The 25,027-nt window shown below is 45.5% G+C and overlaps 1 protein-coding gene across 3 annotated transcripts in view; it reads left to right on the top strand.

Moving 5' to 3' along the window:
* ank2b (ankyrin 2b, neuronal) overlaps nucleotides 1-25,027 on the top strand; it is a 152,624-nt gene that overhangs the window by 26,338 nt on the left and 101,259 nt on the right. For 2 of the 3 annotated variants that reach the window (XM_086284948.1, XM_086284935.1), the window contains exon 1: nucleotides 12,158-12,336. The exons of the other annotated variant lie outside the window; for it this stretch is intronic. In XM_086284948.1, the coding sequence (XP_086141074.1) occupies nucleotides 12,250-12,336 (87 nt within the window). In that variant the 5' untranslated portion in view covers nucleotides 12,158-12,249. Of the gene's footprint in view, nucleotides 1-12,157; nucleotides 12,337-25,027 lie in introns of those variants that run through there. 3 annotated transcript variants of the gene reach the window in all.

Raw genomic sequence — 25,027 nt, 5'->3', positions numbered from 1 at the left:
GTCCCGTCGTGTGCTTTTTCCACAGCCACACAGATATGATACAACTCCTTCTAACCTTCTCTGCACTTCCTCATCTACATGTAGAACCTCACTTCAGTAGCTCTTTCTCACGGTGTGGCTCATCAGCTCCATCCCCCTGTGGCTGCTGCAGCTCTGCACCCTGATTCTTCAGTACCAGGACACAAGCATCTGTCCCAACACTGTGTTAAACAATCTAGTTAAAAAGTCCCCTTCATACCTCCAGATGTTTATCAGGACCATCATTCTCCTTCATAGCTGCCCTCATGTCCTCCTTACTCTTACTGCACATCCTTCCAACCTCAGCCAAGTCTTCTTCTGCTTCCTCAGCATGTGCTCTCTCACACAGGTCACTGTAAACCTGCAGCCACTGCCCAGTTCTCCCGTCTAGTTTCATTATCCTGAACGTCCTCGTTCACATTTCCTTGTCTTCTTTTCTTCTGTTCAGAGGATGCACTGAACACCACCATGACTCCCTCATACTTCAAACCATGTTTCAGAGGTTTGAAGTCACACACTAACCTGCTCACCTTATTATTGTGTTTTTGAGCGTTTTCTTCTGCTAGTACCCCCCTCACAGTCTCCACCTTCACCATACGTCACCTGCAAGGTCACTGTCTTCAAAGGTGTAGCCCCCCCCCCTCCAATATCTGATTTCACTGCAGCTTTTACGAGTCAGCCGTGCTATTTCTGATAGGCTCCCCTCTTCTCTCTGTGGGTGTCGCTCATAGAAAACTTTGACACATTAGCCGGTCATGTGAGCTGCTGCTGGAAATAAGTTGAAGAGGGGGTGAGGCCCTGTTAGTGCACACGCCGCTGCCGCCTCGCAGCAGCCTGGGATTCCTGATTTACTGCTGGTTCACTGAGCAGAAGAACAGCGTTTAATGGGGCTCTTTCCTAAAAGTCGTGGCCTGTGTGAGCGATCGTGGCGTGTAGTGTATGTGTTGTTGGCAAGCCGTCACAAGGGGGCGCCCTTCGACAACTTACCTTTGATTTTGTGACTCATGAGCAAGAAAAGCATAATGTCAGATTAAATGTAATTTATCTTCATAATAAAGGAAACACGGATGTTTCTCAGTGACTCGTGTTTGTTTTCAGTCAGTTTGAGACAAGAAGAAAAGAAATGAGCAGGAAGCAGAACACATCACTGTTTGCTTTTATATAATAGGACTAATACAGCAGTGTTACATATGTAAATGGCTCCAGCTGTCATAAACTAAGATTCAGGAAGTTCTCTGATTGAAATGCTGGCAGGTGATGGGTAACCCTCCCCAGCATGTTCCCAAGCGTTGCATACAAGCCACTGAAAAGTAAACAAGTAGCTGACGACAGGCTGGCTGTCTGTGTGGAGAATCAGTAGGAATACGATGGATGAGCACATGAATCTGACATATTTGGAACAACCAGGTCTCGTGAATGACGCCATTTTTACTCCACGTGAAGAGAAAAACATGTAAACAGATCGTGAGCATCAGATCTGTTTATGCACTGCTTCAGTTTCCTGCTCGGCACAATCGTGGATCCAAAGATGTCAGCTGACGGCCCCGCCTGCCTTTGTTGTCTCTGCCCAGCCTTCCTGTTGTTATCCGTGTTTTTGCTCCCCATCCCCTCTGCCCTGTTGCCCTGACAACAGACAGACACCTAGGTTTCCTTGGCGACGGGGCAGTTTCCTGCCTCCCTACGCTGTGACTGTAGCACAGAGTGTAAGATGTGATTTAAAAGCCAAACCTGGGGATGTGAGCGGTCCAACCTCACAGGACACGTCGAGCTTTGTCTGGGTTTGGATTTAAGGAGCTACAGGTTAGAGGAGCAGGGACAGAAATCGTCTGTCAGTGTCCCCGTGAAGCCATCGCTGATGTGATTACTGCTGTTTCACATCAAACACTGCAGTTTTCCAGCAGTGGAAAGAAGCTGCTTTTGCTGGCATCCTTATTGAAGTTTAAAGTTTACATATAAGTCATGCAGACCATCACTGATGCAGGTGTGTGGCTGTGATTATGACAGTTGGACGGTTTCTCCCCTTCTTAGTCCAGAGGACGTGGACACGTTGGACTGACAGCAGCACTGTTCCCTCTTGTCCTCGGTCAGTTTGTATGTTATGTTTACATACGGCTTCTTCTTCTTTGTTGTGGATGCAGGGTGAACTGACATCATGCAGTCTGATTAACATTTCCCATCAAAGACCAGAACTGTGCTTTTCACAGATGAGAGCCGCTGCATGCTGAGCACATGTGGAAGAGGCTGCAGAGCATCGTGCTGCTGGAACCTCGTCAGCACGGCTGCTCTGGTGTTTCAGTGATGGTCTGGGGGACATCCCAACCACTCAGCACCCTCAGCGTCGCTCTAATAACAGCTACTTATTAATAACATTTGTGCACGAAGCTGCCACATAACACCTGGATTCTTGGGGTGTCTCTGCACCTACACAGAATGGTTTCAGTGATGGATGGAAGAACCCTCAGACGATGCCTTGCGTTGGGTTCTGCGTCGACTGGACGCCTTGTGTCGGAGGTGAACCGTTTTGATTTAAAGGTTGATCGTAGCGCTCCCTCTGTGACTCCCAACATTAACTAGCTCACTCGTGAGCGAGAGAAGATCAGCTGTGATCCTGTCTGCTTCATGTCTGTCGTGCGTGCTCAGCACATATCGCAGGAACGTGAAATATTTTGTAGGTTGAGCACAACCAGTGTTCCCCAGTTTCATTACTGGGAGTTTGAAACCAGTGATTAGGCTGACCTGTACTGGCCTGATAAAGCACCGCTACTTGAAACACGTGTAAAAAGCTCGGTGTCTACATTGATGGTTCTTTTAAAGTGAAGAAGCAGGTGAGTGCAGTGTTCAGTCCTGCTTCTTTCAGTTAAGACAGCTGGCCAAGGTAAAGCCAGACCTCCTAACGTCTTTGAGCGTGTTATTCACCTTTCCCTTACTTGCAGATGAGACTACTGCAATTCATTGTGTTATGGTCTAGATCAGGCCTCCATCCATCGTCTTCAGATGGTTCAAAATGCAGCTGCTCGCCTGCTAACTGGTACCAAACGGAGAGAGCATATAACCCCAGTTTTAGCTTCTCTACACTGGCTTCCTGTCTCCTACAGGATCCAATTTAAACTTCTACTTTTTGTTTTTAAGTCATTAATGCCCGAGCCCCTCCTCACCTGTCTGAGCCCCTCTCTGCCTATGCTCAGGACAAACCACGAGGTCCAGCTCAAAACTAATGCTGTCCATCCCACGGACTGACCTCACATCCCGTGGTGATAGATCCGTCTCTGTGGCAGGTCCCAGACTCTGGAATAGTCTCCCCTTAAATATTAGATCTGCACAAACACTTGAGCAATTTAAATCTTTACTAAAGACACATTTCTATGCCCTGGCTTTTAACACACTATGACCCAAGCATTCTGGTCTTATTTGAATTAGTTTAGTTATTGTTTTAATTCTTTTACTGTCCTATTATTGTTTTTACTGTTATTATTGTGTTACATTGTTGCTTTTTAATACCATTTTTATATTGTTAAGCACTTTGTGCAGCATCGGCTGTTTGAAATGTGCTATAGAAATAAATTTGACCTTGAAACCAAATCTCCTTAGGAAGCGATTTTATTTAATTTATTTATTTAGGACCGTGCATGTTAGTGAACATAAATGTAAAAAGAAAAATTACATGAATGTAAACATGCCAGATTATAGCCAAAGGCTAATTTCCATCTTTAATGAGGCCGTGTATTAAGTTTCACACAGCATGGGTGGAACAGCTACTAACCATCACTGCAAGCTCGACAGCAGGAGCCGTCTTCCTGTCGCAGTATACCCCAAACAGCTAATTATTGGACCGCAGGGAAATGGGACGGGTGTTGGTGCCATGAGGGAAAACCGTCGTTCTCCTCGCTCCTCCCTTTGCCTCCTGCTTGCTCCTGCCGACCCCGCTGGTCTCCGCTTTCCCCGACACTGATTAACCCCTCCTCTTCCCTAACAACGTTAGGCCCCTTTGATCTCCAGCACTTAAAACCAGCAGCTACCATTGTGCCATCCAAAACATCTCTGTGGTTGCTATGGTTATTCACTTAGATACAATTACTATAGCAACAGTGTTTCTGAGGGCTGGGGAGGAAGTGGCTCAGCAGGGATCCAGGTGGAGACACATGAAAGACACAGACTGCATATAAACAGCCTCGCAGTGGATCGGTGAGGGCCGGCCCTCCTCGCCAGCCTCGCCATCGATACGATTTCCTCTTTATGTAAATACGTGACACAGATATGTATGTTGAAGAAAGACAGAACATCCTTCCACACGATCCTCTGACACACTTGTCTCTACGATTGGATGTGAAACAGACTTGAAAGGAAAGAAGTCGTGTCAGGTATTAACAGATATATCAAACACATTATCTTCATATGCAGGGGTTAAGACTCTGTCATCAAACACCTTTACAGAGAAAAGTAGCCAAGTGTGTGAGATGATAGCTACAGTGAGTGACAGCTTAGCAAAAATCCTGAAAGTTGGACACTTAATGTCAGCTTTGTCAGCCACACTGCAGAGCTCACAGAAGGCCCACAGCTCTGATGACTCAGTGGATGGAATAAAGCCCTCCAATGTGAACTGCACAGTAGGGCTGCCACGATTAGTCGACTAGTCACGATTATGTCGACTATTAAAATCGTCGACGACTAATTTAATAGTCGACGCATCGTTTGAAGCTTTGTAAGATCACAAAGGACGCAGGAATAAGTAGCAGGATTTAAGAGTGTAATAACGGACTGAAACAGAAGATGGCAGCACTGCATGTACAAGGATGCCAGCTGCCGTTAAACCCCGAAGAAGAAGAAGTAGCTGTGTCCCAGAATTCATAGCGCAGCTGTCAACAATGGCGGTAGTTAGTTAGTTTTAACTTTACTCTTATTATTCTTTCTGGGTCACAAAATAAACGTTTAACATATTTTCAGGGAGAATGTAGCTGTGTAAACCTCAAATATCTGCTCAGTTTATCAGGACACCACATATTTTCAAAAGCGCTCCGACGTTTTCGGAGACGTTTGTTACCCACTAGCTCGTTAGCTAGGCGGGGGCTAGGCTAACTAGAGCCGTGAGAACACCGGACTCCCCGCAAATCGTTTTCAAACCCACCACCGTCTTTCGCTACTCAGGTTAAACATGATATATGAGTCACTTAGATAACTTACAAATGTTATTGTTTGGCTTTCTTTAGTATTTTATTTGTTCCTGAGTAAATCGGTTTGGCTGAGATTAAAGTTATAGTTTTTTGCACAGCTAAAACTGTCAAGCAGACAGCTGATTATCAGAAGTGTGAGACGCTGGAGAATATACTCCGGTGTCCTGTTATATTTTAGAAAGCAAGGAGTTTATTAAACTTCACCGAAACAATCTGCAAATTTCATTAAAAATTAATAAACTACCATCTTGTCTTTATTTTTAGTTAGCACAAACACTTAAAGCTGTAAGCTAATGATAGTTATATAAGACCAGATGCTGCTGGTGCAATAAGCTGTACGTCCAATGGATGATGATCTGATTAGTCGACTATCAAAATAATCGTTTGTGGCAGCCCTACTGCACAGTGGTGTCATCATCACGTGTCTCCTTCATCTTCTCTGGGATGGATCAATAGATGGCTGATCCAGCCCCGTGTCATGAGGCAGCGCTGCCTGGTTGGCAGAATCTGACCCCAGACCAGCTATCTACGATGTACAGTGTTCAATCAACCTTTCACTGGGCATGTGTATAAGGTCACAGCTGTCAGTGTGCTGGATATTTGCAGTGTTTTCAAATGTATTCCACTACAGACTACAGATTACATGCCCCAAAATGTATTCTGTAACGTTACTCAATGAGAGTAATGTATTCTGAATACTTTGGATTACTTAATATATTATCATGCTGTTTACAATTACATGAATGTACTGTTGCTGTGATTTATTACTGTTACTGAAGGTCTGCGGCTCCGAACCGTAGTAAAGGGACCTCTGGCTAACACGTCGGGTTCGTGTCGGGCTCGTAGCCGAAAACGAGCTTTACTTTGTTGTCTGGGTCAACTTTGCTAGCAGAGACAGAGAGGCGTTGAAAGGCTGCTCCAACAGAACTTATTGTCAAAGGAGCAGAACAGAGTCAAACCTTCTGTTCTTAGAACTGAAGAAGCTTCTCGGATGAGAGGTGAAACGTCTTCAAGCAACTTAAAGAAGTCCAGACGCTTTTCTTTGCAAGCTCCTCAGACTACGATGACCTGGATGACTGAGAACCTTCACAGACAACAGAACTTATTGTTTTCGGAGGAAAACAGGAACACGGTGTACGGTCGAGTCTTAACAGCTTACAGCTGGGCTCGTCAGGCTCTCTTCTTGCAGTGGTTATTATTATATTTACATGCTTCCAGCTCCCGTTTCTGCTCGGTGACAGCTGTGCTTTTCCTTTCTCTCCCTCCCTCGCTCACAGACACATCACGGGTACAGCAGTCCATTCTCCCTGCAGCACGGACTACACTGCCCATGATGCTACATTCTGCCTGTTAGCTTAGCACAACAACAACAAGGCCTCTCTCACCCAGGAAACACGCAGCGTGTCACCCTGTAACCATGGCAACCACAACGCTGCCGCCTGGAACAACAGAACATGTCAAACAAACCCAAACAGTCCTGACCCGCCACAATATGAAACAGGAAAGTACCGCCGTGTAATCCATTTATTTCAACAAAGTAACTGTATTCTGAATACCACCTGTTTAAACGGGAACTGTAACAGAATACAGTTACTCGTACGTGTATTCCGTTACTCCCCAACATGCAGTGTAATCCATTTATTTCAACAAAGTAACTGTATTCTGAATACCACCTGTTTAAACAGTAACTGTAACAGAATACAGTTACTCGTACGTGTATTCCGTTACTCCCCAACATGCAGTGTAATCCATTTATTTCAACAAAGTAACTGTATTCTAAATACCACCTGTTTAAACGGTAACTGTAACAGAATACAGTTACTCGTACGTGTACTCCGTTACTCCCCAACACTGGATATTTGTCATATAATTGAAATATCATTAAACTCACTACTCGTACTCATAAATATGGTCCGTGCACAAAGCAGCGTCGTCTCTTTCTAACCATCCCTGCTCCAACAAACACGAGGTTGTTTCCATCGCTGCTGCTGTTACATGTTGTTCAGCTCTTATTGTTACTGTAAGTCTCGTAGTTCTTATTTGTGTGAGGCTTTGCTCCTGCCCGTCACTCTGCTGCTGTTCCATGTTGTTCAGCTCTTATTGTTACTGTAAGTCTCGTGTTTCTTATTTGTGTGAGGCTTTGCTCCTGCCCGTCACTCTGCTGCTGTTCCATGTTGTTCAGCTCTTATTGTTACTGTAAGTCTCGTAGTTCTTATTTGTGTGAGGCTTTGCTCCTGCCCGTCACTCTGCTGCTGTTACATGTTGTACAGCTCTTATTGTTACTGTAAGTCTCGTAGTTCTTATTTGTGTGAGGCTTTGCTCCTGCCCGTCACTCTGCTGCTGTTACATGTTGTACAGCTCTTATTGTTACTGTAAGTCTCGTAGTTCTTATTTGTGTGAGGCTTTGCTCCTGCCCGTCACTCTGCTGCTGTTACATGTTGTTCAGCTCTTATTGTTACTGTAAGTCTCGTGTTCCTCCTCCCTCCCCTCCCTCTCATAAAATATTGAGAGAGCCTGGCACTAGGCCAGACGCCCCCCTCCCTCTCTGCCAGGCAGACGGCCAGCTGACGGAGCATGTGGCTGTGGGAGGGGCACGAAGGGCGGCTCGGCTGAGGAGATATTTGTGGTGTCTATGTTACAGAACTGCGCTACAACGCTGACATATTTGTCTCCGTGTTGTGGGTGCAGGCAGAGTTATGGCTGGATGGTGTTTATAGTGAACAGGCTCCCCTGTTATTAAAGCAGAATCGTGTTTCTCATTTAAAGTGGCACATTTCTGAAATGTACAGTAACCATGAACATGTTCGTTCTCTAAATGAACGCCACGAGTTGTTCCCACATCGAGCTGCTCTACTCTGAACTCATTCACACGAGCACTTTCTGCTCGAGTGCTTCCTCTGTTCACAGCCACACTCACGGATGCGCTGGAGAACAGCTCGGGTAAGAAGTGTGAACAACATGCTGGCATTTCATTCTACCTGCAGTGGTCAAATCAAGGCAGTGGTCAAATCTAGCTTCTTTCAGCTCAGGCAGCTGCAAAAACAAAGCCAATTCTTTCACGGCAGCACTTTGATCCAGGCCTTTGTCAGCACTCGGCTGCATTACTGTGATGACCTTTATGTTGGAGCTGTGGGCGTCTCCACAGTGGGCCTGGGAAACTTTGAAAAGATGTTTTCTTCTTTCGGCCATAAAATCCAGATCTTGGTTTCCTCTTTGTGAGCACAACAGAGACTCCCCTTGTTTCTTACACAGCCCCCCTTTGGCTTTCATGCACACACACCCACTCAGGAAATAAAGTCACTGCAGCCATTTAGCTGCTTCTCAGCACTCGCTGCATAACCTGAGGTTGGTCAGCCGGTCGACTCGTCGTGCATAGTGACAAATGAGGGATTTCAAATATTTCCAAAGCGATGCATCAGGTTTCTTTGCAGATGAAGTGAGACGTGGATGTTTCACAGCACCAATGAAGATTGTGTTTAAGTGCAGCCGGGCGCACGCTCCCCCAGCGACGCCAGCTTCTTCTCACCGTGCAAACACTTTGATTTGAAATAGATTACAGCCGTGAGTGTTTGACTGTGATGGACTGGTGATGTGATCAGGGTCGCAGGTTTCCACCCGCCTCGTCTCTTTGCATGCAGTGAAGGAAACTATGCAAACTATGCAAGGTGTGCAGTAACAGGTCTGAACAAACCAGCAGCAAATAACTTCCAGTCTCCACAGGTTCAGTGCAGCTGGTGTAACAAACGTTTGGTTACAACATATTAATGTTCGCACACTGCTGTAAAAACAGTTTTATTAAAATGAACGTGCACTTTTGTAGAAGCTCGTGGTGAACGCTCCACTGCCTTTGTTTTATTGTTACTATTATGTTGTGATGGGTTGAACAGGATGACTTGAGACGTGTGCGATGTGACAGAATAGACAGATGGAAGCCTTCATGTTGGATCAGAACGACGTCGGGCTTGTTGGTCTGCTGTGGTTTGATCAGAAGACTTCCTCAGATCAGCACCGTGGCCCTCCTCTTCCTCTCCCCCATCTGCTTCTTCTAGCAGCTTCCAACACACTGAGGTCTCTGACAGTGAGAGTGACTCCAGTGTTCCTGTAACTTTGAAGCAGAGGTTCAAGACAGATTTGATCTTTCCTTTCCTTCTGTTTGGGATTGAAGTGATGTAATATCAGGGGGGGCAGGGGGGGCTATGATGTCCTGTCATTCTCATGTAAATCTGTGTTGGGAACATTAATGTTTAGTAAATGTGAAGTTAGCAGAGCAGTTTTGGTCTGAATCACTGACGTCTTTCTTAAATACTGCAGGAACAGTTAGGAGTGTAACTGTAATCTGTAACTGTAGTTTGGCTGAGCTGGAGTCTTTGGGTTCATCATGTCGTTGGATGCTCACCTCCTGCAGCTGCTGGCTGCTCTCCCAGATGAGAGATGATATCTGTATGTCCTTTATAATAACCTTAATTCACCTCGCACACACACAATGAGCTGTCTAATCAGCTGACCGGAGCAGGTGCTGTGTGTGAGAGCGATGTTGGGGTTGTGAGGGCCCAAAGAGCTGGATGTCAGCCCCTGTGGAGGACAGAGGGGGTATGGACGTCGCGTGCGTGGAAACCACTCCTCAGCTACTAGCTGCAGATGTGCAGTGCACATGTGGAACATGCAGCACCTTAAACCAACTTTTCCTCTGGAGTTAAACACTCTCCCTATCTGTTCACATACAGGTCTGTGTCCTCTGTACAAACCGCCGGTGACCGTAGCAAACTGGCAACCAGAGTAATGGTAAATGGTAAATGCACTGGTTCTTATATAGCACTCTTCTACCCTCCCTAAGCACTAAACCAGTTCCAGAGCATCTAATAAAAGCACTGGCAGCAACAGGGGCCAGTATCCCGCCCAAGGTGACTTTGGCACGCAGACTGGAGCAGCCGGGGATCGAACTACCGACTGACGTCCTGAGCCACAGTCGCCTCTTTTCCAGTAGAACATAACTGCCTCAGCTCTACTCGACTCTGTCTCTCAGTTACAGTTGAGCACCACCTCGGTGTGGGTGGGGCTGTTACAGCAACACAACCTGGAAGTCCCGTGACGCAAACACAACAAGCGATGACATCCCGGTGATGGAACATCTGCACCCCGTCACTGGACTTCCTGTGTAGCCGTTTCCCTCGTTGCCAGGCAGGTTTGAGTCTTGAAGGGTTCGCTCTCATAACTGATCCAGTGATGTCACTTCCTGGCCATCGGCGGCATGTATCTGGGACACAAACTGGGCTTGGAACTGGGTGAGAGATGAAACTCTGAGGACCTGCACAGACTTGCTGCCTCGCTCTTTGTGAGGAACGTCCTTCAGGAGTATGAAAGGGAAACTAGCAGTTTATTGAAACCAGCTCCGCTTCAACCTCAGATGCACACAAAGTAGACTCGTTCCCCAAGAGTTTGCACTTTGGATCCGAGGTATCGAACCAGCAACCCTCTGATTAGCAGATGAGCCAGTCGGGCTACAGCTACCCTACGTGTGTGTGTGTGTTGCCTTTTCATTCACATAATCCATCTTATCTCTAATGAAAAAGCCAAATGAAATCCTCAGATTTGCCCCTCAGGTTCCCACAGTGTTCAGGTCACACCAGGCCACAGTCCCACATTTGAGCCACGACTGTGGGTCACACAGAGCATGTCCTTTAGCCTTCTTTGTTTTTGGATTGTGTGCCACAGAGTCTCCCTGAAGATGATTTTGGCACGTTTGCTGAGATTGTTTGAAAAACAAGCTGAAGAACACGTCCACGATGTCACAGCAGCTGTGGGCCTCGATGGAGCCCACGTTTGTCCTGGAGGCGTCCTCTGTGGAGTGAGGCCGGCTCACATCGTTCAGTCTGAACAGGGTGAAGCTCCAGCTTTGACCTGATTAACTTCCAGTAGTGGAAAAGCAGCTGTAGCTGCATTTTTCATCACTATTAATGGGATGCTGCTATGACCTGCTGTTAGTGGGAGCTCAAAGCCTGAGGCCATCATTAAGATCTGTGTGGGTCTGTGTGGGTCTGTGTGTGTGTGGGACACTCACTGAGTAGTAGTCGACTGACCGACCCAAACACGGTGCCTTCATATCACAGGAAATATTCAGCTCAGGCTTCTGTCTGACGCTTTGCTGTCTCACATTTAAATCACAAAGGTTGTTTCTACAAACACCCACTCATCTATCGTCCTCTTACACACCGGTCACAGACCCACTGCTGAACTCACAATATCATTTATTTTCCTTGTGTTTGATTGGTGGTACAGTTGTTTTATTTTGTGTGTTTGTTACACAGGAAAGCTGTTATTGATCAGTTTGAGAGTAAAACAGAAACTGTGAGTGTAAATGTGGAGATTACAGTCGTTTCATGCTGTAACCTACAAAATGCTTTGTGCAGACGAGTCCGTGAAATCATCCTGATTTCTTTAGCTCATGAACACCGTGTGGGGTCAGTGTTAACAACATGGTGCAGAAAGGAAACACAAGCGTGGAGTCGGTGGGATTGTGCAAACGGTGGCTCGTGCATCAATCAGCTCCAGCTGTGATGCATCTCTTTGATTAGTGGGAGCAGCAAACTCCATCCAGACAGCTTCCTTTGTTTTTTTCACTTGACTGATCGATCAGCGCACAGCTCCGTTTAGCACACACGCCATCTTTAACGACGGCGTGGAGTCTGTGCCCTGTTCCTCCCACACACGAGTGTTCGTTCATGTTCGGCCTTGTGTCTGAGCGTTTCCTCTCGGTGTGTCTGTAACGAGGAAGCCACGGGCAGGTCGCACACAAACGTGTGGCTGCCGAGTGTGCGAGTGTGGCAACGTGTGGCAACTATTCTGGTTTGCCAGCGACGTTTCCAGATAAACACTGGTGGCAGCTGCTGCCATGGCAACACCATTGTGCTCCCTCCCTCCCTCGCTCGTCTCCCCTCCCTCTCCCCAACCACTCCTCTCTCTCATGCTCCGCCGGCTCAGAGAGCGAGCACCAGAGAGGAGAGAGGTCAGCTCGATTCAGAGGACAGAAAGAAGAAAGGAATAACCCGGAGTGGACGGGGACAGGATGAGCGAGGACAGCCACTCCCACTACAGGCTGGACCCCAGCGATCGGCTCAACGGGCTGGGACAGAGGAGGAAGAGACCCAAGAAGGTAAACGAATAGATGGAGAGCCACGTGGTGCAAAGTGTGTAAGGATGGAGCACCCCACCCTGCAAAAAGAGAAAGGAGGTGGGGTTAGGTGGGGTTTGTTTATGTGCAGACGAGCGTCCACATGATGTTAGGAGCACCGAACCATCTCTCACCCCGTCGTCTCCTGTGGAGTGTGTGGCTGCTCCCCCACAGCAGTTGTATCCTCTCTCATATCCTCCGTCTCCTGGTGTTGTGTTGCTCCACAGTGAGTCGTAGTAGGAGGCTCACATGCTGTCAGGGTGGGTCCCTGCTCGCTCTTTGTGTGCCTGTCGTTGGGGGTTTTGCTGTTTGCAGCTATCAGGAGGTTTGTGTTGTAGCCTGATGTGAGAAGTGTTGTTATTATCATCATTTTTAACATTTCTGCACCGCTACAATAAACAGACACACACCCATCAGCCTGTTTACAGATTTATACGCCCATAAAGACGTGAAATACGCCATACACATGTGTTCATATGTGTTATAAAATAAAGAGGTAAACTATTAGCTGTTCAGGTTGATTCATAAATATGACCTCAGCACGTGAAATCCTTTTGTTGACATCCCTAAAAGCTCGTCAGACCAACGAAGCCGTACAACACAAATAACCAGACCAAACCAGGGTTGTGCGTCTGTTGTTGAGAACATTGTCAGTAAACCACAGATCAGTGTTTATGTACCAGTGACGTCCTGTCAGTCTCGATGTAATGATTCCTGACAGCGCGTCTTTGTGTGCCACCTGCTCGCTCAGCAGCTACACAACCCAGGAGCTCAGTTTTGAAACAAACCTTAGCACAGTGTTTGTGTGTCCGCCGGGAGTGATGTCTCACTCTGTTTCCATCCTTTTCTCGTGAACAGCGATCTGGTGTTTCTGAGGACACAGAAGCATCCAGCGTCATTATTTTTGTGTATGTCGTGTGAGCTGAGAGCTGTAACCAAAGGTAGTGAGCGCGTCGGCCTTTAATGTCGCGGCTGGTTGTGCGATCGCGTCGCCGCTGAACTCGTGAGAGTTTGTCTCAGGGATCTTTACATTTGAAGTCAGGTAAACAGGAGCAATCATCCAGTGAACTAACAGAACATTCAGGAGCAGTTTACTCTCATGAATGTCAGACAAACTGAGGTTTGTGTGTCAGTTAGATTCTTTAAGTCATTAAAGTGTCTCTGTTAGGAAAAGCATCTGTTTCCTCCACCTCTGCAGAACTGTGTGACCTGTAGCATCATTGCAGGAAGTATCCTGTGACAATGAGTGACTGCACATCATCATTATCAACACATAAACCTGTGGTCTGGACCTGCAGTTCTTATTTTTACTGTCTGGTTTTGTGTAAAGCAGCACTTCAGTAAGCACCTGTGAAGCACACAGTCATAGTCGAGTAATGAAGCGATCCATATGTGAAACATATTCCACGTCTACAGGATAGTGGAGGTTACATGGGTCAACCTGGCAAACTGTACCAGCACATGTGATCACACTGATAGCAGAACACAGGTATGTGAGTCTCTACGACGAGGTCAGAAACCAGTAACAAATGTTTCATGTGATTCGTTTTTCTCCAGTTTGTCTGCAGTGAACCTTAAATACTCACTGAACCAGCTGTTTCCTGATGTGGTGACGTGTGTCGGTGATGAAGCCAACACTCTGTCCAGTGTTGGGCAAGTTACTTGAAAACAGTAATCAGTAACTAATTACTGATTACTTCCCCCAAAAAGTAATCCTGTTACTTTACTGATTACTTATTTTCAAAAGTAATTAATTACTTAGTTACTTAGTTACTTTTTAAAAACACGATTTACAACCTGAGTAGGTGATAAAGTGATAGATCTTTCAGCCCAATTCTACTTTTTCTGCATAATCCATCATACAAAATGTAATCAAATGGAAAAGTCTCTTTTTAAAACTTGTTTTATTAGATTTAATCTTTTAACTTTATGCATCAAGCAAACATTTAATTATCTGCAACATTCTCTGACTGGAAGAAATTAGTTTAACATTTAAACCTATTTTCTGCACATTCCAGCACATAAAATAAAATATTTTTTGTGTTTACACTCAGTCTTTCAAATAGATGCAAGTAAAACACAGCAGAAAATAAATAAAGTCAAAGACTCAGCGGTCCTGTTGCTCTATTTTCACCTGTAAAGCAGGAGTGGGGTAGGCGGAGGTTTACCCTGGTGCAGGTGTGCCGCGGTCAGTGGAAGAATCCGCGAGTTTCTCTGTGAGTTTCCCATTACGTCGTAGCTACTCGGTGCTTGTTGGAAGTTTAGGGGTTTTTTCGCTGTAAAAAGAAGTTTTCTTCCCACGCACAGCGGACACTAATGTTTTTGTCACTTTTTATGGAATCAAACTCAAAGTAAGGTCAGTACTTCCACGCTTTAAACGCTGCACGCTCATACTCTCTCTGCACTCGATATGTGATCCACTGTTGATCTGCACACAGCTGTTGTCACTAACGGCGCACTCGCTTACGTCACTGTCGTGAGACATTCTCGCAAAGAAATCACGGTTTTAGTAACGCAGTAACGCAGCGTTCCTACGGGAAAGTAACGGTAATCTAATTACCATTTTTGCAATAGTAATCCCTTACTTTACTCGTTATTTGAAAAAAGTAATCGGATTACGCGTTACTGGAGCTCCGACGTTGTTCTCCTCTGTAACAAACCAGTGATAAAGGAATAGATGCTGATTTTATTCATTCCAACTTGTGTCTTTGTGTCTTTGTGTCTTTGTGCTGCAGTGATTCAGTCTGAACGAGGCAGCAGTGCTGAACCTGCCAATGTAAATGTGATGGTGGAAGCAGAGGCCAGCACTTGGCAGTGGGGGGTCATTTAGAATCAATGGATGAATTATTGATATGCTCCCTCCCCCATGCTAGCACGGGCCCACTGCAACACACACACACACACACACACACACACACACAGACACACCCTTATGGAGACCTATGGGAGCTGAGATTTGTGCTGTGCAGGGTAACTGAAGCGCTGTGTTTTGCTGCTGCACTCCATCATTTTTCCAGCTGACTGTAGAAGCTGCTGGTTGTCACAGTTTGTTCTTTTATGAAAGCCTAAACATGTCAGTGTGAAACACAGAGCTGCTGTAACCGTGCACGTGACTGTTGAAGGAAATCTTGTAAACAATGTGTTTGTAACCGAAACCCAATATTTATTTGACAGCGACACAAAAACACTGTGACTAATGCTGACATGTGTAATTCAAACACAATGAAAACACAAAGATCTTTAAAAAAACAGCTGTGAGAAGAAGGTGACATCGTGTTGTTTTTTCATTCGTGTCTATAACATGATGTCAAAACGCGGCGACGTGTAACCCTCTGAGTCACCGTGCGCGATGATGATCACTGATTAAAGAGTTAACGACAGTTAATAATTAACAAGTCAATAAATCGTATTAATTAAATTAATGTTTTCTCTTGGAGTCGCTTCAGATTGGTCTGGCTCTCAGATGCAGGGCTATAAATGGCATCCGTGACTCATCGCTGATCAGTTAAAGCCAACTTCCTGGGCTTCTTCTAGACGATCTACCCACCAGGGTGGAGCGCACAAATGCTCCTTCCACTGTAAGTCACAGTGTTCGGTGGTTTGGTGCCCTGACCTCGTCAGGCTAAAGCATCTAAACACATAAAGATCTGTTTCGTACGTCGTTTCCAGACTGTGAGGAAAGAGTCTGCATTAGGATGTTGTTTTCCTGAACTCGATGAGCTAAACTTTATTTAAGCAAAGACTTGTTTTGTGTTTCCACACTCATGAATAAACTTTCTTATGTTTTTTTTAATAGTATTATTTATTTCTTTGTGTTTGAGAAAGTTTGCAGTGTAAACAGCAACACCTAATTAGTTTCATTCATTAATGAAAACAGTCAAGTGTTTGTTACAGTCAGAGTTCAAAGCAGCTGCTGAACCAAGGCTTTGGACTATGTAACATTTTTACTCTTCTCTGGTTGGACAAAGGTGGCGTCTGATTACATCACCACACATTCACAGTGTTGTGATGTTGCCAACATCCTGTCCCCCATTAATCACCGATTATTCTTATTGTTTCATAGTCGAGTTAACTGTTCAGTTTAAGTTATCTCTAAACGTTTGGGCTCCTGACTTGTGTGTGATGTTTTAGTCCATGATGAGCACAGTCAGTACCTGAGTGTCAGCATGAAGGTCAGGCGCCCAGACTCCTCCCTGTTAGTCTTTACAGCACAAACACAGTCACACGTTGGACTATTGTTCAGTGTTCAGGTGACGTCCATGTAACCGATGATATTCTTTCAGATTGACTTTTACATCCAACACTTTCAGACTAACAGGACGCTGGGCTGTGGTGGGTGTGGTTAGTGGTGATATTGGAGTAATAATTCTGAGTGGTCGCGGTCACTGCTGGGGAAGTTCCACTCTAACAGGCGCTGCTGTGGACCAGCTCGACACACTGAGTTAATTCTCTCCTGTCTGCTCTGATTTGTCTGGAAATAACTCGGAGGATGCAGAGGAAGAGCCCACTCCGCCCAGCTGATCCGGGGACCCCCCCCCACTGTCTCAGTGGGATGTTAGAAACTTTTCTACTCTTCATTTAGATTCTGAGCCTTGCATAATTGCTGAGCCAAGGGTTGAGGGGAGAATTAGGATTAGTTTTAGGCTACAGCCAGGATTGAGATTAAGCTCGTGTGTTTGTGCAAAAATGCCCGACAGACTCCACAGGATCAGCTGTTTCAGTCAACGAAGCATGCTGTCAGCGTCTGTCACAAAGAAAGGTTGGTGAGCTGCACGTACCGTGTGTTAAGGCAGTTATTTTAACTCCCGGCTGATGCTTTGTTTAATCATCTGTTTCCTTTGGATGAGGAAGAAGCCGCAGATGGTCTCAGTGGACTTCATGCACACTTTTCACTCTCAGGCAAATAATATCGAGAACTTAAATCATGCTCCAATGAGTGTGTGAGATTATGGGTTTGACCCGTCCGTGCCGCCTCTTCTTTTGGATGGCAGACAACAACAACACAGATGGTCTTTGAGGTTGACACCCAGGCATCACCATGGCAACCGAGAGCCTCGCTGCCCAAAAGAAAACATCTGAAACGACATCTCAGGCCGGGCAGCGTCGTCTCTTCCTGCCAGCGCTGGTCTGCAAGCTGATCATTTCATTAACAGTGACATGAGCTAAAAGCCTTTATTGAACAATGCATGTAGAATTCAAAGTGTATTGAGACTCTTTGTACGGATTTAACTTCAACATGTCTTCCTCTAAACTGTTAGTGTGCCCGTTAGACCAGATGTCTACAAAACACCATCAGTCAGTGTTAAATGAGATTATTATGTCTTAATTAACAGACCACAGGGTTAATGTAATGGTAACAAAGCAGAACTAAAACCCTGAGCTGTTTCAGCTGATTAGAAGTTGATTTGTAGCCTTCATTTGATTTAAGATCATTCTTGTTGTCCAATAATTATCTGATTGACAGACATTCCTGCATGTAAACAGGAAGTCTTATTAAGGTTAGTCTGGAGTTCTGTGCTGAGACAAACACATTATAATGAAAGCAACAAATCTTTATTTATGAATGAAGTCAGGTGATACAACTCAGCAGGTCTGTATTACATACAGGCATGTCTTGAAGACACAAGCTTTTAAATGGCTTTTTCTGACAAAACTCGACCCTACAAAGGTCAGAAACGTGGAAGCAGGTATGTCTTTCATGGCGAGCCGCGTCATTGGTTGCTGCATTAGCACATCAGCTGTAGTGTGTGTGAAGCTCACGTCACAACACACTTGTTGCCATTTGTTGACTTCGTCTCGGTGTCCATGTTTTTAATGGCACCTGACCAACGCTTGGTGCAGCAACAGAAGCTCTTAGCTGAGTACGGATGCTCATGTGACAGCTCCAGCTACCAATCCCAAGGATTACAGAGCCTATCGATGAGAGGATTGATCCGTTAATGACGCACTTTGAGGGAGCACCTGGATCAATGGGCGTCTCTGGGTCAGAGGATAGAAGACGTTGGGTACTGGGGGCAGTGATACTGAAGAATGCCAGAATTAAACAGCCTGGTTTGTGTTGTTTCATGGTCCATGGAACATACACTCAACAAAAATATAAACGCAACACCTTTGTTACTGCTCCCATTCCCCATGGGATGGACGTAGAGACCTAAAATTCATTCCAGATACACAATATAACCATCCCTCCCAAACAGTGGTCACAAATCAGTCCAAATGTGTGGTAGTGGGCACATCTGCTATATTGAGATAATCCATCCCACCTCACAGGTGTGCCACATCAGGATGCTGATCTGACATCATGAGTAGTGCACAGGTGTACCTCAGACTGCCCACAACAAAAGGCCACCCTGGAATGTGCAGTTTTTTGCGCTATTGGGGGTCTGGGGACCCAGAACCGGTCAGTATCTGGTGTGACCACCATTTGCCTCATGCAGTGCAACACATCGTCGCATGGAGTCTATCAGATTGTCAATTGTGGCCTGTGGAATGTTGGTCCACTCCACTTCAATGGCTGTGCGAGGTTGTTGGATATTCGTGGGAACTGGTACACGCTGTCGTATACGCCGGTCAAGCACATCCCGAACATGCTCAATGGGTGACATGTCCGGTGAGTATGCTGGCCATGCAAGAACTGGGACATTCTCAGCTGCCATCTGCCCTGAACAATGTGAACCATGATTCATCCGTGAAGCGCACACCTCTCCAACGTGCCAGACGCCATCGGATGTGAGCATTTGCCCACACAAGTCTGTTACGGCGACGAGCTGGAGTCAGGTCAAGACCCCGATGAGGACGACGGGCATGCAGTTGAGCGTCCCTGAGACGGTTTCTGACAGTTTGTGCAGAAATTGTTTGGTTGTGCAAACCAATTGTTCCAGCAGCTGTCTGGGTGGCTGGTCTCAGACGATCTTGGAGGTGAACCTGCTGGATGTGGAGGTCCTGGGCTGGTGTGGTTACACGAGGTCTGCGGTTGTGAGGCCGGTTGGATGTGCTGCCATATTCTCTGAAACGCCTGTGGAGACGGCTTATGGTTGAGAAATGAACATTCAATGCACGGGCGACAGATCTGGTTGACATTCCTGCTGTCAGCATGCCAGTTGCACGCTCCCTCATTGCTTGTGGCATCTGTGGCATTTTGCTGTGAGACAAAACTGCACATTCCAGGGTGGCCTTTTGTTCAGAATCAGAATCAGAATCAGAATACTTTATTGATCCCTGGGGGAAATTATTTTTTGTTACAGTGCTCCATTTTAAACCAACATTAAGACAAGACAGACAATACGCTAACTAAGAATAGTACAATATATACATATATATACATACATACATACATAAGTCACTTATAAATAAATATTTGGAAAAGAAACATGTGTAGTTGTAGCAGCAAACAGTGTGTTAAGTGGATGCGTTGTACAGGGAGATGGCCACAGGCAGGAATGATTTCCTGTGTCGTTCAGTGGTGCTTTTCGGTAATCTCAGTCTCTCACTGAACGAGCTCCTGTGACTGACCAACATGTCATGGAGTGGGTGGGAGGTGTTATCCAACATTGTCTTTATCTTGGACAGCATCCGCCTCTCCGACACCACCTTGAGGGAGTCCAGCTCCATCCCCACAACATTGCTGGCCTTACGGATCAGTTTATTAAGTCTGTTGGCATCTGCGACCCTCAGCCTGCTCCCCCAGCATGCAACAGCATAGAGGATCGCACTGGCCACAACAGACTCATAGAAAATCCTCAGCATTTTCTGGCAGATGTTGAAGGACCTCAGTCGCCTCAAAAAATAGAGACGACTCTGGCCCTTCCTGTAAAGTGCTGTGGTGTTTTTAGCCCAGTCCAGTTTATTGTCAATGTGTACTCCAAGGTATTTATAGTCCTCCACAATGTCAACACTGACCCCCTGGATTGAAACAGGGGTCAAGTGTTTCCTGGTCTTCCTGAAGTCCACGATCAGTTCCTTGGTCTTTGCCACGTTGAGCTGCAGATGATTCTGCTCACACCACGTGACAAAGGAGTCGATGGTGTTGAAAGCACTGGAAAAGTCAAAAAACATGACCCTCACAGTGCTCGCCGGCTGGTCCAGATGGGTGTAGACACGATTGAGCAGGTAGATGATGGCGTCCTCAGTTCCGAGACGAGGCTGATAAGCGAACTGAAGGGGATCCAGATGTGGTCTTACTATGGGTCGCAGCTGGTCCAGGATGAGCCTTTCCAGGGTCTTCATGATGTGGGAGGTCAGTGCCACGGGCCTGTAATCCTGGGGGCCACTGGGACGAGGCGTCTTTGGTACAGGGACGAGGCATGATGTCTTCCACATCACCGGTACCCTCTGCAGACTCAGACTCAGCATAAACAGTTTATGAAAGACTCCACACAGCTGGGGGGCACAGGTCTTGAGGACAAGGGGACTCACTCCGTCTGGTCCAGCAGACTTGCCTGAGTGAAGTCTCCTCATTTGCATCTCAACCTGGTATTGAGTGAAGGTGATGGGTGGGGGAGGGGTGTCAGGAATCTCACAGGAGGCAACATGTGAAGAGAGAGGCTGGCACAGTGGTGTGGCTCTGGATTCCAGGCTGACTGCAGGTGAGGTTGTGGGGGTGGGAGCAGACACTGTGGTGTCGAATCTATTGAAAAACAGATTCAACTCGTCGGCTCTATTCTCACCTCCCTCAGCTCCCCTGCTGTTGGTTGGCCTGAATCCAGTGATGGTCTTCATGCCCCTCCACACCTCTCTCATGCTGTTCTGCTGGAGTTTCCACTCCAGCTTCCTCCTGTAATTGTCCTTAGCCTCTCTGATCTTGTCCTTTAGTAACACCTGGACCTTCCTCACCTCCTCTTTGTTGCCCCCTCTGAAAGCCCTCTTCTTGTTGTTGAGGAGGGCTTTGATGTCCTTAGTCACCCACGGCTTGTTATTTGGGTAACAATGAACAGTCTGAGCTGGAACAATGGAGTCGGTGCAGAAAGTTATGTAGTCTGTGATACACTCAGTAAGCCCATTGATGTCCTCGGCGTGAGGCTCACAGAGTGTTTCCCAGTCGGTCACCTCGAAACAGCCCTGTAGTTCCGCTATTGCCTCCTCTGACCACCTCCTAACAGTCCTGGTGGTCACAGGTTCCCTCCTCACAATTGGCACATAGCGGGGGGTGAGGTGAATCAGGTTATGATCTGACCTACCAAGTGGGGGGAGGGAGGAGGAGCTGTATGCATCCTTGACGTTAGCATACAGTAAGTCTAAAGTTTTCTCTCCCCTGGTGGGACAGTCCACATATTGTTTGAATGTTGGTAGTGTATTGTCCAGTGATACATGGTTGAAGTCACCCGAGATCACAATAAAGGCACTCGGGTGCTGAGTCTGTAGCCGAGCTATGGCAGAGTGGATAGTGTCACATGCAGCTGTGGGGTTAGCAGAGGGGGGAACATAAACAGCCACCAAGATGACGTGAGAGAATTCCCTGGGTAAATAATACGGCCTGAGTCCAACAGCACACAGTTCAGTGTCCGTGTCAGTGTCAGTGTCAGTGTCAGTGTTCAGTGTTGTGGGCAGTCTGAGGTACACCTGTGCACTACTCATGATGTCAGACCAGCATCCTGATGTGGCACACCTGTGAGGTGGGATGGATTATCTCAATATAGCAGATGTGCCCACTACCACACATTTGGACTGATTTGTGACCACTGTTTGGGAGGGATGGTTATATTGTGTATCTGGAATGAATTTTAGGTCTCTACGTCCATCCCATGGGGAATGGGAGCAGTAACAAAGGTGTTGCGTTTATATTTTTGTTGAGTGTATATGTTGTGCTTTTATTTCAACCATAAAAAGCCACATTGCATTTGACCCCCGAACCCACCCCTTTCCCAGCGCTCCTTATTCTTCCCTTTGGCTTGTTTCCATGGTGCTGTGGTCTCCTCGGCTTCAGACACACTTCAGAATCAGTTGTCTCGTGTATCCACAGAGATGAAGATGCAGGAGGCACTACGTTATCTACCAACGACATTTACCAATGTCCTACAAACAACTCTCCAGCGTTGTGCACCTTTACAGGATTCGCCTGGTTAGAGTTGTTTGCTGCTGCTGCTGATGGTGGTATAAGATGATAGATTGTTGTTTCTCTGATATTGAATCTAACGCTCACCAACTGGATGAACTCTTTAATGAAAGATGCTCCCCTGTTGTTCCCCGTTGTTCTCCTCCATCACCCTTAGCAGCAGTAAATTAAACCCGGTGTGCCGTGAGACCTCGATTAGCTGTGGTCACGGTACTTTCAAGCACAAACACAGAACTTTGTAACAAAAAATGCAGTTTTATACATTTTGTGTGAATCTGCATCAGTGTTAGGCGAGTGTTTCATGTTGATCCACATTACGAGTTTAGGCTTAATACTGACTGAAGTCTAGAATTCATTGGATTGAACTGTGTGGAAGCTGACATAGCCAATGGGGAAACCACATCAGAACAATGCAATATTATACATTACACTGTATATATTTAATGAGAGTATTTATATTACTCTCATTCAACTTTTCATTTCTAAGAAGATAACGGTCTTTCTTTGTTTACTTAACCCTTTAAAGCCGGTCGGAGCGGACACGCTCCGTTTTGTGTAACTATTTTTAAATCCTGGTAGCTCTGCAACCGCGTAAGCTAGCACAATAAGTTTTTTTGCATATGAAACCGGAGGAGTTGTACTTACATCTTATGCCATCAGCTTGTCCTCGGTCACAGTTTCCTTCCACATAAAGCTTTGCAAAAACTGCATAAAAATCACTTGCAGCAACACAAACATGATATTCCAGAAACACGCTTTGCCGATCCGATCAGCTGTTCATAACACTTCCTACGTCCATCAGCGCGAACTATCGCATGTCCGCCATCACCTGCCTGAAACCGGAAGTGGCGTCATTTTGCGGAAATGTAGTATTTTACCATCAGGGCCTCATGAGCTTATACTGGTGTTTTTTAAAGTTATGTTTGACTTTATGACTTTGTGTCGTTTCTGGGATGCTGAGGACTCATATTGCACTGCTGGAAATAGTTTATTTTGATGCATGTGGTGCTTTTTTGCAAATTTGCATTAATAAAATAAATAAATAAAATTAAACTATGAAGACACTTAAAATAAATTTCCTGTGGTGGGAAACTATTTTGTGCAACTTTTTTGTATTTACAGTTTTGAGGGATAAGCCTCTTAAATTTCTCTAACTAGAAATATATGTTAAAAAAACAAAAACGATTTTCAATTTTTTTGTAGTTTATTGCACCTTTTTGCAATTTATGTAATTACTATGCACTTAATACATACATATTATTAAAATTTAGGCTATAATGGTTGTGTTGATGTATAGCAACTTGAAATGCTCCCAAAAATGGCTCCACAGCAGGTAAAAAAATAAAGTAAGCTCTGGCAGACTTGGTTCTATGGTAGGTCTTAAAGGGGTAAGAAGGCCGTTGAAGGTGCTGGTTAGAATCATATCAGTACTGTGATATATGATCATTCTTCACTGATAAACTTGCTTGTTCATATTGTAATATCTGTATTCATGTAGGTTTCCTGCGTAAAGTGAAATTTGAAAAAGTAAGAAAGGAAAAACCCCCAGAAATGAAAACATAAGAAAATAAAAAAATGTTGGGAGATGGCAAATTTATCCTAAACATATCAACGGTGTAAACATCTAAAGTTGGAATATTATTACATTTTCTTATATTTTTATTGTGAGTCTAAAAGATTTTTGACTTGAAAATGAAATTTGTTTCTGGTTTGGACTGACCCCTCATAAGGCTGTGAGGTAACTGACTGACTGGATGTATTTGAAAGGACTAAGTGGATTTTATATTTGTTCTCACAGACGTGAGGCTTAAAATTGACATGAATTATTTCTGAGGACTGGGATACATCTTTGGCATCCCAGGTGCTGGTTGATCTGTTTCATCCTGTCAGTTCTGGCAACACTGTCACATTTTTAAACAAAGATAGATTCATTGCCCCGACAACACTTGGCCTTGTCAGGACAAAGATTCATTGGACATGTCAAAGACAGCATGACTGCAGCTAGATAACACTGTTGTGTCCCAGAGAAACGTTTCAAAAATGACACACTGAAGAACGTCTGGCTTAAAATCTCTCGAGCTAGCTTGTTTTTCTGACAGCTGTCCAGTGTCAGTAAGTTGTTGTGCAGCTAAAAGAGACTTTTCTCAGTTTACTTGACACAAAGATGAGCTTGATGCCAGCGACTGTCTTTGCTGCTGTTCAGCAGATTTCAGCAGTATGACTTAGAAATCTGATTCAGTAAGAGGACCAGATGTTACAGTCCCTGATAATGCATTGCTGTAAATGGAGAGACTCTTGAGGGATGGCTGTTATGAGGAAAGCCCAGACACTTTACCAGCAGCACGCATCGTTGTGCCTCAACTTTGGGTCTTTTATCGACACTAATCTGCCATTTTCCTTGGTTAGGTTTGGGGATTACAGGTCTGATCTAGATTATCATTTTAAATTTGGGACACATCGTCAGTAGTGGACCTTGGATTCATCGGGTGTTTCGGCCATTATCACTAGACACCCTCATCCAAGGAGGCCCTGCCAGGGTTGATCCGGCCCTGGAGTCACTGGTTTGTGTTAAATTGTTATTTCTCTTCTTTCTTCTGTTTAGTTTTCTACAAAAGGGACACG

The sequence above is a fragment of the Aulonocara sp. 'chitande type north' Nkhata Bay genome, unplaced genomic scaffold, assembly GCF_057382095.1.
Source record: "Aulonocara sp. 'chitande type north' Nkhata Bay isolate Kocher_YH1m ecotype deep benthic unplaced genomic scaffold, A_spYH_male_GT1.1 unmapped_scaffold_20, whole genome shotgun sequence".
NCBI lineage: Eukaryota > Metazoa > Chordata > Actinopteri > Cichliformes > Cichlidae > Aulonocara > Aulonocara sp. 'chitande type north' Nkhata Bay.
This window is presented reverse-complemented; position numbering and strand designations above follow the sequence as displayed.